Source organism: Aspergillus stella-maris (assembly GCF_047715825.1).
Source record: "Aspergillus stella-maris strain CBS 113639 unplaced genomic scaffold BDV14scaffold_72, whole genome shotgun sequence".
NCBI lineage: Eukaryota > Fungi > Ascomycota > Eurotiomycetes > Eurotiales > Aspergillaceae > Aspergillus > Aspergillus stella-maris.
In genome coordinates this window covers 27,970-42,395 of record NW_027396866.1, presented here as the reverse complement: position 1 = coordinate 42,395, position 14,426 = coordinate 27,970, and the positions used below count along the sequence as shown (strand labels likewise).

General features: G+C 50.2%; 6 protein-coding genes across 6 annotated transcripts; 4 read left to right on the top strand and 2 right to left on the bottom strand.

The window, feature by feature from the left end:
* Nucleotides 1-3,601: 3,601 nt before the first annotated feature.
* On the top strand, nt 3,602-4,629 carry BDV14DRAFT_204274 (uncharacterized protein; the record flags this gene model as incomplete). The annotated part of the gene is made up of 2 exons (XM_073774494.1): nt 3,602-4,435; nt 4,504-4,629. The coding sequence occupies 2 exons, from the start codon at nt 3,602-3,604 to the stop codon at nt 4,627-4,629; spliced, it is 960 nt and encodes a 319-aa protein (XP_073623839.1).
* Nucleotides 4,630-5,055: 426 nt separating this feature from the next.
* BDV14DRAFT_181576 (uncharacterized protein) lies at nt 5,056-6,502 on the bottom strand. The gene is made up of 2 exons (XM_073770081.1): nt 5,887-6,502; nt 5,056-5,820 (listed from the first exon to the last, which is right to left on the bottom strand). The coding sequence occupies exons 1-2, from the start codon at nt 6,448-6,450 to the stop codon at nt 5,359-5,361; spliced, it is 1,026 nt and encodes a 341-aa protein (XP_073623838.1). The 5' UTR covers nt 6,451-6,502; the 3' UTR covers nt 5,056-5,358.
* A 1,049-nt stretch (nt 6,503-7,551) lies between these two features.
* BDV14DRAFT_204272 (guanylate kinase) lies at nt 7,552-9,001 on the top strand (the record flags this gene model as incomplete). The annotated part of the gene is made up of 3 exons (XM_073774493.1): nt 7,552-7,882; nt 8,603-8,760; nt 8,807-9,001. The coding sequence occupies 3 exons, from the start codon at nt 7,552-7,554 to the stop codon at nt 8,999-9,001; spliced, it is 684 nt and encodes a 227-aa protein (XP_073623837.1).
* A 689-nt stretch (nt 9,002-9,690) lies between these two features.
* On the top strand, nt 9,691-10,702 carry BDV14DRAFT_135323 (uncharacterized protein). The gene has a single exon (XM_073766221.1). It carries the CDS (start codon nt 9,991-9,993, stop codon nt 10,513-10,515), a length of 525 nt encoding a protein of 174 aa, XP_073623836.1. The 5' UTR covers nt 9,691-9,990; the 3' UTR covers nt 10,516-10,702.
* Nucleotides 10,703-11,279: 577 nt separating this feature from the next.
* BDV14DRAFT_211469 (uncharacterized protein) lies at nt 11,280-12,502 on the top strand (the record flags this gene model as incomplete). Its single annotated transcript, XM_073776096.1, has 2 exons — nt 11,280-11,495; nt 11,581-12,502. The coding sequence occupies 2 exons, from the start codon at nt 11,280-11,282 to the stop codon at nt 12,253-12,255; spliced, it is 891 nt and encodes a 296-aa protein (XP_073623835.1). The 3' UTR covers nt 12,256-12,502.
* A 1-nt stretch (nt 12,503) lies between these two features.
* BDV14DRAFT_135319 (ribulose-phosphate 3-epimerase RPE1) lies at nt 12,504-13,916 on the bottom strand. Its single transcript, XM_073766220.1, has 3 exons — nt 13,345-13,916; nt 13,003-13,254; nt 12,504-12,907 (listed from the first exon to the last, which is right to left on the bottom strand). The coding sequence occupies exons 1-3, from the start codon at nt 13,585-13,587 to the stop codon at nt 12,647-12,649; spliced, it is 756 nt and encodes a 251-aa protein (XP_073623834.1). The 5' UTR covers nt 13,588-13,916; the 3' UTR covers nt 12,504-12,646.
* Between the last annotated feature and the right edge of the window lie 510 nt (nt 13,917-14,426).

Here is a 14,426-nt window from a genome sequence, read left to right as displayed (position 1 = left end):
GGGAAAAAAAAAAAAAAAAAAGGAACGACTCAGGAACAAACTCAATTCCGCCACATAATGCATCCTGCTTCAGATATAGCCGAAGGAAAAGACCAGTCGGCGTGCCCAGCGCGACAGCTCAGCGGCGGACTATAGCGCAGGGCAATATTAGCCACGATGATGGTCAATCAGAGCGATCAGATATGAAACTAATTACCACTTAGTTTAGTACGTGCCTGAGATTAGGGTTGTTTTATTTTGGGAATTGTGCAGCGCCAGATGCTGATTGGTGGATTTTGGACGAGGACTTGGTCTGGCCGGCTTGGTAGGGGTATCGGGGCTGGGCGTGCATCAGGAACTCGGGATAAATGGCTCGTTTTAAATGCACATTGAAAATGATACTCTACTACGGCCGTAGAAAGAACTATACACGAAAGTGAAGAAGCATCCTTGATACCCTTTTTTCTATCTGTCTTTCTAATCAGGCGTCCTTAGCGTGCTAGTTAGATACAATCAGTGCAAGATCATCTTGGATCCGCCCTGCTCAAGGTCTTGAAGAAAAGTTAGGCTTTTCTAGAACTAGATGGAAGAATATACTTGACAAGCTAGGTAAGTATGGTGGGTATGGTCTGTTACTTAACCCGGTCAAAGACACCCAAGGCATTAAAAAACTAAGCCCTAATTCCGCTATCCACTCCTCATGTACCTAACCTCCATGACTCTCCGCAAGGCCGTATGCAAAGTGTCTATGCCAAGTCAAGAATCACGGTGGTCCCTTTCACAAGAGGGAACCTAGACTAGAGGTAAGCTGACTTTGGACTCAGCCGCGGGGGCACTGCATTTTAGGTCCCGAGAGAGGTAGGTACCTTAGATACCTTAGGTATCGGATGGTCCACGCCACCCAGACGTGGAGTGGGCATGGGGCAGGGGCAGATGCAGGTCAGGTCAGGTCAGGTCAGCCCAGCTCGTATTCGAACCCCAATGAGCTACCAAGGAACCCCCACCGGAAAACGCTCAATACTCATCAATCAACTCACCTTCCTATGACAGATTACATTCTCTCTCTCCATATTCACCTGGCGTTGTCAGTCAGTCCGGACGGGGAACATGTGAAACTGCCAAGTTAGCTACTAAGTAAGGCCCCTGGTGAAGTAGGATCATGATCGTTTCCATCTTGCCGGAGGGACTGGAACCGACCAACATCCATAGGGTTCAAAACTCGAGACTTCCCGCCCCAGCCGAGGGATATACAAGCATGCTATCTAAGCTCAGAAGGAAGGACTGTATGACTTCTGCGACCCAGTCGCTGGGAATAGGGACAAAGGGCATGTGGACAACAGTGACGACTCAAGGATCAGAAACATCACTGAATGGATTTCGGATCTGATTACACAGGAAAATCTCACTTCTGGATTGGATCGCCTCACCAGGAACGGGTATGGGGTCGTCGCTCAGATTCTGCGCAATGTGCGGGTAGCCTGGGAACAAGTCTGCCATGAGTATGCAGTTTTCGTCGACAGTGTTGTAAGTAGAAGATGTCCCACCCCTTACTCATCCTCAGTTAGCATTAGCATGCATTCATATACGACACGGATTGCTGAGAAGTGCATTGAGAGCATAAAATGGCCGCAGTGACACGGTTGTTTTGTTGCTCGCTTGGAGACTGCCTTGCGGGATTACTGTGGAGGGTGAGTAAAGAGGGAACTGAACTTTGTGTTATGGCTTCTTTTGACAGGTAGTTGGGTTACGCAGTATCGTTTCCGTCCAGATTTTGAGAAATCTCAATCGTCTACCTACGGATCCCGAAACCGCGCCGACCGAAACGTGGCCCTCGCGTCAATCTCTGCTGTGGACGCTTGAGCGCCCGACACTTAAGCGGCAACTTGCCGGTATATGTCGAGAATTCCTCGGTGGAATTTTCACAGCAATTTGGAGTACTGACAGCGGAATTAACGGGGTGGAAAGTGAGGACGGTGTCGTTTCTCCTGGTAAGCCCCGCGATTTTTCAGAATGAAGGACGTACGTGGAGGACATCGGGGCAATTGTTTAGCGTAATTTGAGGTGATTATTGGGTTTCTTTTCCTTTTGAGTACCTGTCCTGTCAAGTGTACTTGCTTACAATGTTGTTTCCACTGCAGCAATTCTTTACCCGCCGAGTAAGTCCTTTGCACACGGTCCCAGACAATGCTTCCCACCCCCCGCGCGACGCAAAGTTCAGCAGCGCTCACCCGGAAATCGAGCCCATCTGCGAGAACAAGCGGACCTGGGCGTTTCTTCAGAAAGGCTACCGACCTACAACCGATAAGACAGCCAAACGTTCGTCTCTCACACGACGCCATAATGTGACATACACCAAGGATTCGTGCGATTGTTCGGCCGCAACACCCGATCTCCTCTGGGACTTACTGGGTGCATGCATGCATTGTTAAGCTTTGGGAGTCAACTCTAACTAAGTAGCTTACAAAGGCAGGATTACGAATGGAACCTTCACAGCAGTAGGTTGCTTGAACAGAAATTTAGGCAATGGAATATTGGGAGATTCCCTACAACACGCGTTCTAACTAGTCCATTGTGTTCTTTCTAAACAAATGAGCAAATAACCACGCACGATTTCGTGTTCCTATATCGTTTCAACAAAACTTTAGTTACGGGCTGCCAAATTCCATAGGCTGGCTGAAGTCTCAGGAGGTAATATACGTCATGGGGCGAACTCGATGTCTTTCATCTTGCATGGTTGTCCTTTGGTGACAACTGCCACCTCAGTCAACCCCCCCTCCCTCAAGTCAGCGAGCCTTGCCATGCATTTAATGGAAGATCCGGGTGTGGAGATCAGTGAGGATGAGTTCACGAGATGTATTCTCTGCGGATGTGTGACCTGTGCTCCATACCCGATATGGCTGGATACCGTTCGAGTCCGTACGTGTTGCCTCCTCTCCGTGTCTACCATAAAAGCGTCGGGCTAATGTTCACCACGCTCAGTTTATCCAGCCCAAGGGACTGTGGTATTGACAGGCATCTCCTCTCGGTACCATGAGTTTACCCTGGGGATCGACTCCAACGAGGGACTTGTGGAATTTGCTTTCTTAAGCGAGCAACCATGGGCGGCTCGGGATGGCGCGGCTTACTCGTCAGGATCGTTCTTCCTTATTCATGACTGCTGCTGGCAGTATGCGAGAAAAGTTTGGTCCTTGAATGGTGTTGAGCTTGAGACGGATAGTGAGGTGGAGAGGTTCTATGATGCGCTTAGGCGATTGCCTCCGCCGAAAGGTTCGTATTTCTACCTACCTGACTACATACATATATATATATATATATATTATCTTTAGTGAGATCCAGAGCACGCATTGCAGATCTGAGACTAAATTCCACAGATCCTGGTTTCGAACGCGCAGATGATTACCTGCCCTGTATGCCTTCCGTCTCGCTGCGTCCTTTGGAAGAGGGCTGTTCGTTGGAACCACTCCTTCGTAATCCACTGGAAATGAAACAAGGCACAACTACTGCCAGGGACGTTTCCAATCCAACTGATCTCTTCAGACGCCTTCCTTTAGAGATCCGACAGAGCATAGCCTGCAGCTTACCAACCTGCGCCTTCTTCAATCTGCGATTCGCGTCGCGCACAATGGCAGCTATATTTCACCACAATGTGCTCTGGAAATCTAGACATGAAAGGGGCGGTGATCGCGCGTTTCTCGAATATATGCTAGATGAGAATGATGGCAGTACTGAAGATAGTTCGGGAAACAGCAAGCAAAAGCAGATACAACAAGTTGATTGGGGCATGCTGTACCGCGATGTGTCCACACGAGTGGAAGAATTTGAAAGCATGGTTAGGGTTTGGGAGGTTCTGCAGTGGATGCAGGATATCATTGCAGAACATCATGATCGGCCTAACTCAGAGCCAGTACGAGATTTTTATGGCGCAGCATTGCAGCACTACCACAACGACACCGCGCTCTGCCCCAAAAGAAGAGTAGAGCGTATAGAGATCCCTAAACAAAAGGATATCGCCAAGGTCGAGATCTCGATTGTGTTTAGGTCCGTGGGCAAAGAAGACGCCCAAGTAACAAAAATAGTCGCCGTGGAATTCGTTAGCGCAGCAGAGGATACCGAGAGTCCAACAGCCAAACCAACGACCATCGGCTTCAAAATTCACGGTGCTCCGACCATGACCGCAGATGACCTCTGGAGCCAGCTACAGACAAATGAACAAGATGCGTGCCCCAGCCCCAGCCCCTTCGAAGCCCCAGGCGTACGCGTCCTCTGCGAGGCGAAAGGGTTCTTAGGGTTTCGAATCTACTACGATGCGCGGGGCGTGTCGTCGCTGGGTATCCTGCGCAAGAAACTAAGATCGCCTGCAACGTGGGTATCGCCTATCCTGGGGTCTGATTCACCGGGTCGCTGCGTGGCTGATGTTTCGTTGAAGAAAGTGGAGGAGGTCGTTGGGACTTTTCATGTGAGTGTACCATGACATATTCTGCCGCCGCATGTGACCGAGGACGTTTTAACCGTCTTTGTTTCCAGGACTCTAGGTTGGTTGATCTTGGACTCAGAGGATTTGGCGTACTTCCTCCGCTCTGTGGGCTCAAGCCACTGGTTGACAAGGAGTTCGTCGACGATTGTCGCTACGGGCCGGGGGACGTGCATTAGAACATCAAATCAGTAGGAGGTTAGATCACTACTATGCAAAGTATTTGGTAGGAAGGTGGATATGAACTGTTCATATTTATACCCTCCAGCGTCGCTCACGGCGTATTTGGCCTTAAAGCAAGGAGAGGTCGAGGTTAATTTCTTTACTATAACTCAATGCCTGATGCATCAGAATGTCACCCACTTGCGTCACGCCGAGGGGAGGGTGCGGCTCTGAGGGCTAATACAATATGGCTTGCCTGTGGGAAGGTTTCACAATGGTGGGCTGGGTTATATTAGGGCTGGGAGAGTGCGTGAGGTCAATAGGGAGGCTTTCGCTGCCGTTCAACGTCACAACTAGCTCTTTTATATTGATGGGGGGGTTGTTAATTAAGGAAAGTAGTTTGTTTTGATGGCCTTGTTTCATAATGATCTTGGCACCATAGATAGCAAACGTGATGCCTCCTTCCATGCTGTATAATGAAGGACGCGCCTCATATCGGTGACATTAAAAATCTTGCTTTCAACACTATAAAAAAGGTGGCTTGTCCTTCCAGGCAACCAGCACCCATATTTGCAAAATGTCTAAAAAAGCAAATTCGTGGGCCATGGCCCAGCCAACTCGGCAACCAAATTAGCCAAGCGTCTGGAGGGAGATGGCTATAGCTATAAACGCGCCTGGTTGCTCGCTGCTGTACTCACGCACAGTTTTGCGGAGATGTCAGAGTGGCCGTCAAGAGCAGTTTCGTCTCAAACAGACGGCTTCCCACCACCACTAGCCAAAGTCTCCTCCCAATCCAACCCCCCTAGCGCATCCTCCGTGTTCTTCAAAATCCCATCGAGCCCCAAATCCCTCGGCATAAGCAGATTCCCCTCTCCAACACCAACAGCGAAACTTCCCTCCCCAAGCACCTCGATATACTTCATCATCAACCCGAGTTCTCTCCCCGCGGGACCAAAAAGACCCTCATAACACTCCAGGTTCGTCTCAAGGAATACAATGTCCTTCCCGCAGACTTTGGAGAGGGCCTGCACCCATTCCTTCGCGGTGAGGTACTCCGCTGCGGCGAGGACGTACTTTTGTAGTGATAGCTCGGGCTGCCGGAAGATGGCGTCCACGATTAAGCCCAGGTTGGGCGTGACGTTTCCGACCATGGGGATTGTTGTGTTTGGTGAGCAGGGGAGGGTGATGAAGTACTTGTCGACTCCTTTCTGGAACGCTATCGTCAGAGAGTAGGGCTAGGTATGTACGGAAGAAAGAAAAAAGAGTGAACTAACCATGTAAATCGGCGTATACGGCGCCCTCGCCAAATTTACCCCATACATCCCGACACGCAAAAAAGTAGTCTTCCCCTTTAACCCATTCCCTTCATCCAAAAGGAACTTCTCAGCTGCAATCTTCGACTGCAGGTGCGGGACGACCAATTTCCCCTCGCTCGCCCTCTCGGTGTTAGGCAGCGTCGACCAAACGATATGCTTCAAGCAACTCCCATCCGCCTGATTAACCCTCGCGACAGCGCGAACGATATTAAGCCCCTGAGTACTCTCGGTATCCTGCGCTCCTTGGGCGCCCTTCTCATTAAACACGTCCGGTCGGAAAACGGTGTTTGCGTAGATATATGCTGCACCTGTGAATGCTGAGACTAGGCTGTCAATGGAGAGGAGGTCGGCTTGCACGACTTCGATGCGCGAGTCGCTGTTGGATAGTTTAACGGCGGCGGGCGATTCAGCGTTGGAAGTTAGGGCTCGGATGCGGTATGGGGACTTTGAGGCGAGGGCCGAAACAACGCTCGACCCCTGCGAGCCGAGGGCGCCGACGACGGCGGCGATTGGGGCGGGCATTAGTGCTTATAGGGGTATAAAATTTATTATAGAAAGGAGTGTTATTCGCGATGTAAGCGTAACTAGCTAGATCATCGACATCGCAAGCGCGCTTTTAAGGCGTTCGAGGAGTCTCGGAATGTGCCGGATCGGACCTAATGCCCTGTTCCTTAACAGCATTATTAATGGTACAGCACATTACCTCATGGGCTCGGAGACATATGCAAGATGCATCACATGCGAGGCCAATGATGTTCTCAGTATGCGCTTGGGACGGATAGTCTACGCGTTAATCGATCTTAGTTGGGTCCCTTGAACTGCTTAATTGAGCCCTATGACTTCATCAGACTTGCTCTTATCTCTGTCCTGAATCAGGATTCAATACATCATCTCTGTACATACCAATCAACCAACCAACCCCTTCCTTTGCCCCTGCAAGCGGCGGAATCCTCTCCGTCTCCACAAACCAAACAAAGAACTTCAAGATCAACTGCCTACTTTCCACGAACCCTAGAAAGGCCGAGTTTCTTGGCTTCCTTCGTGACCCTATCGTGATAAGTCAACCAATCGATAGATGTTCTTCCTCCCAAAGAAACGACAAAGAAATACCTATGGTGACCTGGACGAGACAAGCGAAACGGGGAAAAGAACCACAGCCTGAGAGAAACAAATCGGACAAAACCACAGATCGCTGCAGCCGTAAACGCAAAGACATGTACGATCTGTATCGCTCTCATTTAACCCACATTCCCTTGGTTGTGAGGGCGTCCATCTCATTATGCCATGAACAAAGAACCATGGTCTTTAAGGTGAGAGGCACAAGGCTACCCCAAACACATTGTATGCATTCAACGCAGTCTCTCTACGTATCCTCTCAAGATCCCCTTGTCGTAATCAAACAATTGGCACAAAACGCTCTATTGATACTACAACTGAAGTAGAGATGCTTTATCAAAATTACCCTCAAGAATTTCTCCATAGAAGAGCTCTATAAGTACCAGCTGGTACCGACCTATCTCTAACACCATCACAGTCATACTTACATCTCATCTTCCATCAAACTCCCAGAAAGTATCCCAACCAACCAACAACCTATATCCCAACCCAACTAACCACTTCAAAATGACCCCTACACCCCAAAAGCACATCGGATTCCACCAAGACCCCGACGGAAATCTCTACATGCGAAACCGCAGTCGTTACGGCGCAGCAACTATGTTCCCCTGGGTAGCATTCCTCGAAAAGCCCCGGTCCAAGGGCGCCTACCGACCAGCTACACTGGCTGACTTGTATGCGATCGTTGGTATGAGTCGGGGTGATTTCTTCGAATTGAATCCTGTTCCGATGGTGGGGCAGCAGTCTAGGGGGTTTTATGTGGATTTTGAGAAGAGGGGGTTGGTGTGTGTTGGGGTTGGGGTTGTTAAGGAGGTAAATAGGGATGTTTGTGTTGAGGGTAAGGATTGGGTTTATGATAGAAATGCGCGGAATTAGTGGTGGTATTGTTGTTTGTTTAGAGTTGAATTGAATTCGTTAATGGTGAATTTGGTTGTGCTTCTTGGAAAGTTTTGAAGTGTAGTTGTTTCAAGGTGGTGTTGTATGCCTGCATCCTTGTGGTATAAAAGGTACCTATATGTGACATGTTACAGTTCCAAATTGGAGGATTTCAAATACTTTGGCCATGGTTCCTTGTCCTTAATCCTGACTCTATCACCTAAACCCAAGACTCCAGACGAACCAATATGTCAACAGATTCATGGAATATCTGATATCTTCTGGTTGTAACGATTATAAGACCGACCATGATCTAGAGAATGTCCGCCTTGGTGCAGACCATGAGAACGATCCTTAGACCTTCCGTCAAGAGGCTATTGTCTGGAGTCCGTCAGCATCATCAGTACTATGATTGATAGATACCTAGATAGGGTACCTAAAGTCATGTGATTTTTGCCTAACAAGCCCCTACTTACTTACCTTACTACCTACCGCCCCGGCGCTTCCAAATATAGATACCCAAGCATACCTCTCGATAATTAACTATAACCATACCGGTGGCAATATATCCAAGATCAACATACCGCCCTCCAGCAAGATGACACCAGGTCCACCCCCTTTCTCCTTCCCAATCCAAGCAAGAGACCATGTCCCTCAACGAACGCATCTAACACCACCCCAGCAACACCCACCCCAACCCAAAAACCCCTAGTGATATCCGGCCCCTCCGGCGTTGGGAAAGGTATGCTGCTGGCTCGCCTCTTCGAACCACACTCAAACACATTCGCATTCAGCGTATCGCATACAACGCGCCCGGCCAGAGCCGGCGAGATCGATGGGGTACACTATCATTTAGTTTCTGGATTTCAATTTACTGAACTCGTAGAGCAGGGCGCATTCTGTTAAGTATACTTCTTTCAGTGGGAATTGGTATGTGACGAGTAAAGTCGCTATTGAAGAGCAAATGAGCAAGGGATTGATTGTGGTGCTTGATATTGAGATGGAGGGTGTTAAACAGATTAGATCTACTCCTGAAATTGGTGAGAATGCGCGGTATATTTGGTTAAACCCCGAGTTTTGAAGTTTTGCAGGCGAGGCTTAGGAATAGGGGGTCGGAGGATGAGGGGGCGGTGCAGAGAAGGTTGGAGAGGGCGAGGGAGGAGATTGGTTTTGCGGAGACGAGTGGTGCTTTTGATAGGATCATTGTTAATGATGAGGTTGAGAGGGCTTATGGTGAGTTGGAGGGGTTTGTTTTTGGTTTGGGGGAGGTGGATGAGGTGGATGAGGCAGGTTGGTACGAGATAAATCCTTATGCCCATGGATCCAGTATGTGTGCTTAGAAGAGTTGATTTTGATTCCATAGTATCAGTTGGACAAAGATCAATGCAGAGTCTATATACAAGGAGGAAAGTAGGGAGAGAAATTGTTGTTTATATCGAGTATATCAAAGAACTTAGGGCTGTATTGTGATGCCTGAGGCACGAGTGTGCAGTAGAGTAAGTTAACTATTGGAATACAACCCCGAGGTATCGTGATTCACCCCTGGTTTGAACCTTACTGATTGGACGGGGGTGATATCCCGAGGAACTATACGCCGCGGACTACAAAACTCGAACGGTTGTCAGACACATTCCTCGAAGCCACCTACCTCTACGGCGTCGTTGCTCGACAAAGCTATCCTCTAGCCGAACCAATCCAAGTACCAACACCATGCGCCAACATTTGTGCCTTCCGTCGGACACACCGACGCTGTCTGCGCCGACCTTGGATAAAATCAACAGATATATCAGGCAACTGCTGAAAGAGCCCACTCCACCTCCGTAGATCCGCTTCACTGATATCCCAGCGGCAGAAATCGAGAACTCATTCCCACTCGACCCTGAGGATCCAGACTCGGACCGGAACCGGATCTTCTACTATAGAGGGACCTAACAGCTGGTTGTCAAGTTGCGCAACAATGTCATCGACAAGGCGGTCGCGCATTTTACAAGAGCAATTCACGAAGAGATCGAGTCCATGGCCGATGATCTGGTATTGGGCGAGGATGATATACAATGATTTTCCTGTTCAATGAACTTTGGCTCCTGCGGCATAGTGAAACAGCCAGACTTCTCGCTTGTGCTGTCCGGTAGGGAAGGCTGCAAGTGGCCGGTTTTGGTCATTGAAAGTAACCATGGACCAAGCGGTGCGCATCCTGTTGATATGGCGCGGCTGTGGATCAAGGCTTCGGAGGGCCAAGTCAAAGTTGTAATTGTTACATCGGTTCACAAGGAGTCTAAATCAAGCCGGCCATTGCCTCGAATTGACAAATGGGTGCCAGAATTCTCATCCCAGACACAATGCACGGGGTTTGGGGATTGTTTCTCTGCTTCTGGCAGCCATTCCCATTGTGTGCGTGCAGTGCTTGAACAGCGCGAACTCATCCTCGGAACAGAAGATGGCAACATCAAGTTACTTGAGGGGTCACTGAATATCGAGTTCGAGGAACTGTTTCTACGTGCGCCATCCTCGGATACTGGGAGGAAAATTGTTTTGTCACTCCAGGCGCTTGATTTGCTTGGGACAGAGGAGGTTTGGGCTGAATTGATCAAATAGCCGTGGGCCGAATGTGTCGCGACATATGTACATTGTCTTCGGAGGAATTAGACTAGACACGATCCATTCATTTTGTCGGAATAAGCTCGGGTACTCCCATTCTCATCGGCTGCCATCCAGCAATAGGAACGCTTGCCGACGGTTGATGCAATCTTCCATACCTAGGTAGTAAGGCGTCAAGGCATGCTCTGACAAAAGTGTGGCAAGACTGACTTCATCAGGCTCCCTTTCCGGAAATGCGCTCCACAGAGTTTGACCTAACCCTCGACGATCTTCGGTGGACCATGGACTGGAGGGTTCGTTATCCGATTCGGGGGTGTCGGTGTCTTGGTGTGTGGTTGACGAATTATGGTACGAACATCGATGACAGGGGCGTCACAGGGAATGCCCTGGTGGGTGGTATGGTGCCCATCTTGACATCTGATGGGTTGAAGAAAGGTGATGACCGTTTTTTCGACAGCACAGACTCCAGTGGCAAGGAAGAGAAGTTGGTGGAGGTGAAGATAATTTGGCGGTCGATCCCGCAATGACATAGCGAAAGCCACTGATAAGCCAGCAAGAGGCCGCTATCGCCACGTGATCTGGAGCCACGTCATAAGGCAGGAGACAAAGCGGGCTCTCTTTCTTGGGGATGAGCATCGGAGACAGGCACGACCCTGAAGAACCGTTATTGCTTCGTTCTGCTTCCGGCCACATTTTTCCTTCTTTTAAATCCACCCCAACTCTACACCACTGGGAACATTTGCCAAGACGTCGCAGTCACAATGTCCGATTCCACGCTCTACCTCTACACCTCGCTCACCGCGGGGTCCTCCCACATCATCACCGCCACTTCGCGCCTGGAGACCATTCTCAAGGCCAACAAAATCCCCTTCCGTGCAATTGATGTGGCTACCGATGATGCCGCGAGGAAACTCTGGGGACGTCGTTCAAAGGGCAAGAAGCTGCCAGGTCTGGTGAAATATAGCACTGTCGTTGGCGTATGTTTTGGCCGTCGCTTTCTTAGTGGGGGAAGCGAGGGGTTCCCTTTCCACCTTGAACTCCGCTAACAGCATGACTCGGCAGGACCTCGAACAAATCGAAGAATGGAACGAGTTTGGCGAGCTGAGAATGCAGATCAACAGCGTTCAAGACGACTTTGACAATATCCCTGCCACTAGCTACCCTCAACCTTCCACCGCGACCGCCCCCAAGGCCGAAGCCTCTGTCCCCAAAACAAGCACAATCAAGATCCAAGACCCTCCTGAGAAGGAGACGCAAAAGGATGACTCCATCACTGTTGCCCTTCGTCAAGCCGGCGAAGAGGCCGCTGCCAAGGCCAAGGAAGGCTCGACGACCGCGAAGCCCACCGCGACTAGCGCACCGGCGGCCGCAGAACCCCAGATTCCCAAACCAGACGCTGACGCTGATCCCAAGGAAGGAAGTGGCGAGCAAAGTGTACGTCGCATGTCGGTCGCTCCCGAGATCGCGGAGTCTGGTTCAAAACGGCCGCCTTTGGTGCCCGAGTGTGCTGCAGTCTCCTCTGCCAACTTTCATGCTGATAACGCTGCAGCTCTAGGGCTGATCAATCACCACCGTAACTCAAACATTGCTGCCGAGTCAAAGGACGAGGCTGAGAAGCTGGCAAAGGAGCTGCGCAAGTCCATCTCCGGCGATCAGAACCCGGTCCTCGAGAAGTTTCGCGAGCAGAAGGCATCCCTCGCCCCGGAGACCATGCCCGAGGATGCTCTGGAGGGTTGACTGTGACATCACTAACTCAACCACGTTTTGAGACCTCACTGTCTCACTGTCTCTAGCGCTTCTCCTGGTGCCAGTCCAGCGCTTGCATTGTTTTCGGCCGTCGCTAACGATTTATGATTACTCGGCATTGCATGTTTGTTTACATATGTACGGATACCATGGTGGATGCATTTTCTGAGGTTGACTTCCGGCTTCATGTTGATCAGTGTACAAATCAATTGCATTAATCACGGACCGGTCTACTGCCCGTCTTATCCAAGTAGAGAGCGCCAGTAGCACATCAACTCATCATTTCATAATCGTCCATAATATATACTCTGATTTCCATCAAGTGGTCTAAATTAACCGTCAACCACCATCAAACACCCCAACCATTCCGTTCATGCATTGCTTACTTCCGACGATTGTCAACAGCCTCGCGCAACTTCTGAATAACATCCCCAGGGTTCTCAGCACCAAACACCGCCGACCCAGCAACAATGACGTTCGCGCCAGCCTCAGCCGCCTGGTCAATCGTACCAACACCTAACCCACCATCAACCTCAATGTTCAAATCCGGATACCGCTCACGCAGAGCTTGGACCTTGGGGAGTTCCGACGCCATGAACTTTTGTCCGCCGAAACCGGGGTACACGGTCATGATGAGGACCATCTAGCACGCGAACGAAACAAATTAGCTCTCCATTCAATACATCCTCAAATCGCGCCCGACACCAATGAAGGATGTATTGGGGACGTGACACTCACATCCGGCCTCTCCTTCTCGTCCTCCGTCGCAAGAATATCCCAGAGTACATCAACGGGTGTATCAGGCTTAATCGCAATACCTGCCTGCATCCCCTCCTCATGGATATACCGGATCAAACCCTTTGGACTCGTCTTCTCCGTCGTCTTGTAATCGGCCGGATCAGTCGCGGCTACAGAAGACATCGCCGCCTCGTAGTGGAAGCAGTACAGATCGCATCCTGCCTTTTTGAAGTCGCGGACCCATTTGTGTGGCTGCGGATCAAATCAAACATTAGCAACGTTTCCATTACCCCGCAAACACCTGGGTAGACAAGTGACAGGTTGTTTTGGATGCGGGCTCACCTCAGCAATCATCATATGGCAATCAAACGTGCCCTTCCCGCCCGCCTGCTCGGGGCGCGCAACATGCGAGCGAATCTTGGTGACGACGGGCGCGCCAAAGGTGATGTTTGGCACGAAGTGGCCGTCCATGATGTCGACGTGTAGCCAGTCGGCGCCTTCGGAGATCTTGGTGCTGCATTCGGAGCCGAGGGTTGCGAAGTCTGCGCTTAGGATTGAGGGGGCGATTATAGCGGCGGGGGTCATTTTGGTGGTGTTGGTTGTGTTTTGGTGTTTTGGGGAGGATAGAGGGGTGGAGGGGTTGAGGGGTTGAGGGGTTGAATTGTAATAGAAGATAAGATTGTAGGAGTGTATGTACAACAAACAAATAATGTGAGAAACAGATGGGACTGAAAAAGCGGAGCTGGATAGTTATGTAGAGTGGGCGAGACCTTGTCCTTTGAGGTAATCCCGGAGCTCACGATGCCGACGGAACTCTTACCAGCGATTGATATCACCGACTTTTGCTGGCTTGATGGCCGACGTCACTCCGGAGAGCCCGATTAGGAAGGGCCCGGAGCTGGATAAGGGCTAGGGCCAAGCATTGCACGTGCGCTAGTTGGTGGGGCGCAGGGCCTGGATGCCTGATTCCGGTCACGGTGTTCTGGCTTGGTGATGACGGGAGATTTAGCGCCCTCTCAGGTATCCAACCACTCCCATTGCGCTGGTAGATTGCGGCAGGCTATGCGCCCTATCACTTGGATTTGGAATCTCCAAGTCTGGATTCGCTCTTTGTCCGGTGACTCGTGACCGACTTTCCATCATCATCGACGGAATGTCCTCTTTTGTCTATCCTGCTGGACTGGTTAGATGCGTGGCTGGCCAGCATGGAAAGTTCCTTAATTAGCGGTGTTTGATATACTGACTGTGCAGGAATGTCCCATAATTAGCTACACTGTCACATCGCAGACACGGACATGGACTTGAGTCGCTGTCACTCAACAGTCAACAAGCCAACCTACACTGCACTGCCAACGAAGAAGCAAGTTTGCTGATCTCCGTTCAAGCGTTGCATGTTGCATTGCTATTGTTCTTCTCCGACCGCG